Source organism: Corvus brachyrhynchos, unplaced genomic scaffold (genome assembly GCF_000691975.1).
Source record: "Corvus brachyrhynchos isolate BGI_N302 unplaced genomic scaffold, ASM69197v1 scaffold58, whole genome shotgun sequence".
NCBI lineage: Eukaryota > Metazoa > Chordata > Aves > Passeriformes > Corvidae > Corvus > Corvus brachyrhynchos.
The window spans coordinates 1,749,138-1,750,541 of record NW_008239539.1 but is presented as its reverse complement, the minus strand read 5'-3'; the positions used below and the strand labels follow the sequence as shown (position 1 = coordinate 1,750,541).

At 62.9% G+C, this 1,404-nt stretch overlaps 1 protein-coding gene across 2 annotated transcripts in view; it reads right to left on the bottom strand.

The window, feature by feature from the left end:
* The window catches only part of LOC103620516 (syntaxin-binding protein 4), a 56,457-nt gene that overhangs the window by 48,005 nt on the left and 7,048 nt on the right, over positions 1 to 1,404 (bottom strand). The window contains exon 1 of one of the 2 annotated variants that reach the window (XM_017741306.1): positions 1,100 to 1,244. The exons of the other annotated variant lie outside the window; for it this stretch is intronic. Within the exon in view, the coding sequence (XP_017596795.1) occupies positions 1,100 to 1,119 (20 nt within the window). The 5' untranslated portion in view covers positions 1,120 to 1,244. Of the gene's footprint in view, positions 1 to 1,099; positions 1,245 to 1,404 lie in introns of those variants that run through there. 2 annotated transcript variants of the gene reach the window in all.

Below are 1,404 nucleotides of genomic sequence, written 5' to 3'. Positions count from 1 at the left end.
CCAGGAGCGCAGCTCTTGGGAAGAGCTTTGAGCCATCCTTGAGCTGCGAACATCCCCGTACTCCAACCCAGACCCTGGCACAAGCCATAAACAGGCAGCAATAACAATTCCAAGAGGATTGGTGGAAGTGCCAGGCCAGTCTTGCACCCGGCCACGCCTGGTGAGGCACTGGCAGCGGATCCAAACCCACCCGGAGCACACAGAGCGTGGTCCAGCCACGAGACCTGGCACGAAGGTGCCACCGGTGCCGTTTTATTTCCTGCTGGCTCTGGCAAAGCTCCTGTGCAGAATCCACCGCTGCAGAACTTGCCTGGAGCTTCCAGCAGCCGCTCTCCAGGAGAGCCCCGTGGGGTCACACCGGCATCACCATCGGGAGAAACCGGGAATGAGGGATGAGCCGCTGCTCCAGCCGTGGCAGTCACCACCCCCGCCCTGATGCTGCCGGCTGAGGTTCTGCTGACGGCTCGTGTTTATTTATTAAATTCCTATTTCAAACTCCAAAATTAATCTTTTAATCAGCGGCAGGGAGGGGTCATCCTTATCGGAGTGCCGGGGAGGTGTTATCTCCCCGCCATCTGCTCGCCACCCTCCGCCGCGTCCCGACGGAGCCGGCAGACAGCCGGACACCAGCCAGCACATCTGGCAGCCGTCACACGTGGGGGACAGTCCCCCTGACCACTCCTCTCCTTCCCAACCAAACACAGCCTCGTGGATAAAGCTGAGGGAGGCTTCGACCCAGAATTTCAGCATATGAGCACATTTGGGAGGTAGAAAACGGGGTTTGAGCATTTTTGCCTCGCAGGGCAGCAGGGCTTAGCAGCCCCGTGGAGCCAGGGATGCCCAGGGGACCCCAGTGAGGGCACGGCGCTGCTCCCACACACACGCCACGGCCCCACAACAGCAGCACCCACCCCACGCGGTCACGCCTGTCCTGCACCACCTCCTTCCGACCGGCTACTGATTCTGCCTTTTCTGCACCCAAAAGCAGCAGGGCAGCATCAACACAGCAACTCAAGGCACCCTCTCGGTCGCAGTCACCCCGGGGTGCTGCCCTCGCCACCCTGCCTGCACACCCCCAGCCCTCGCTCCAATGACCTACTTCAGCCGGAGACGGATCATGTCCCAGCAGCGGCAGGGATCACGGGCCCTGCTGGCTTCAGGGTGCCCTGGGCTCTTGGTCTCGGCTGCGGAGAAACTCAGGTCTTGCCAGCCCAAGAAAGCCTCCGCCACACCCCGAAGTGGCCCGGAGACCCCCCCGGGGCCCACGCCGGCTCTGGCTCCGGCCCACTGACCCCCAGTTAATCGGCTAAAGCCGCACGCTCTGAACCCTGGCCCCGGGCAGAGCCGCGCTCCCGCCGGCCCTCTCTGCCCTACATAGACATCTGCAGCGCCCGCCGTCACCTC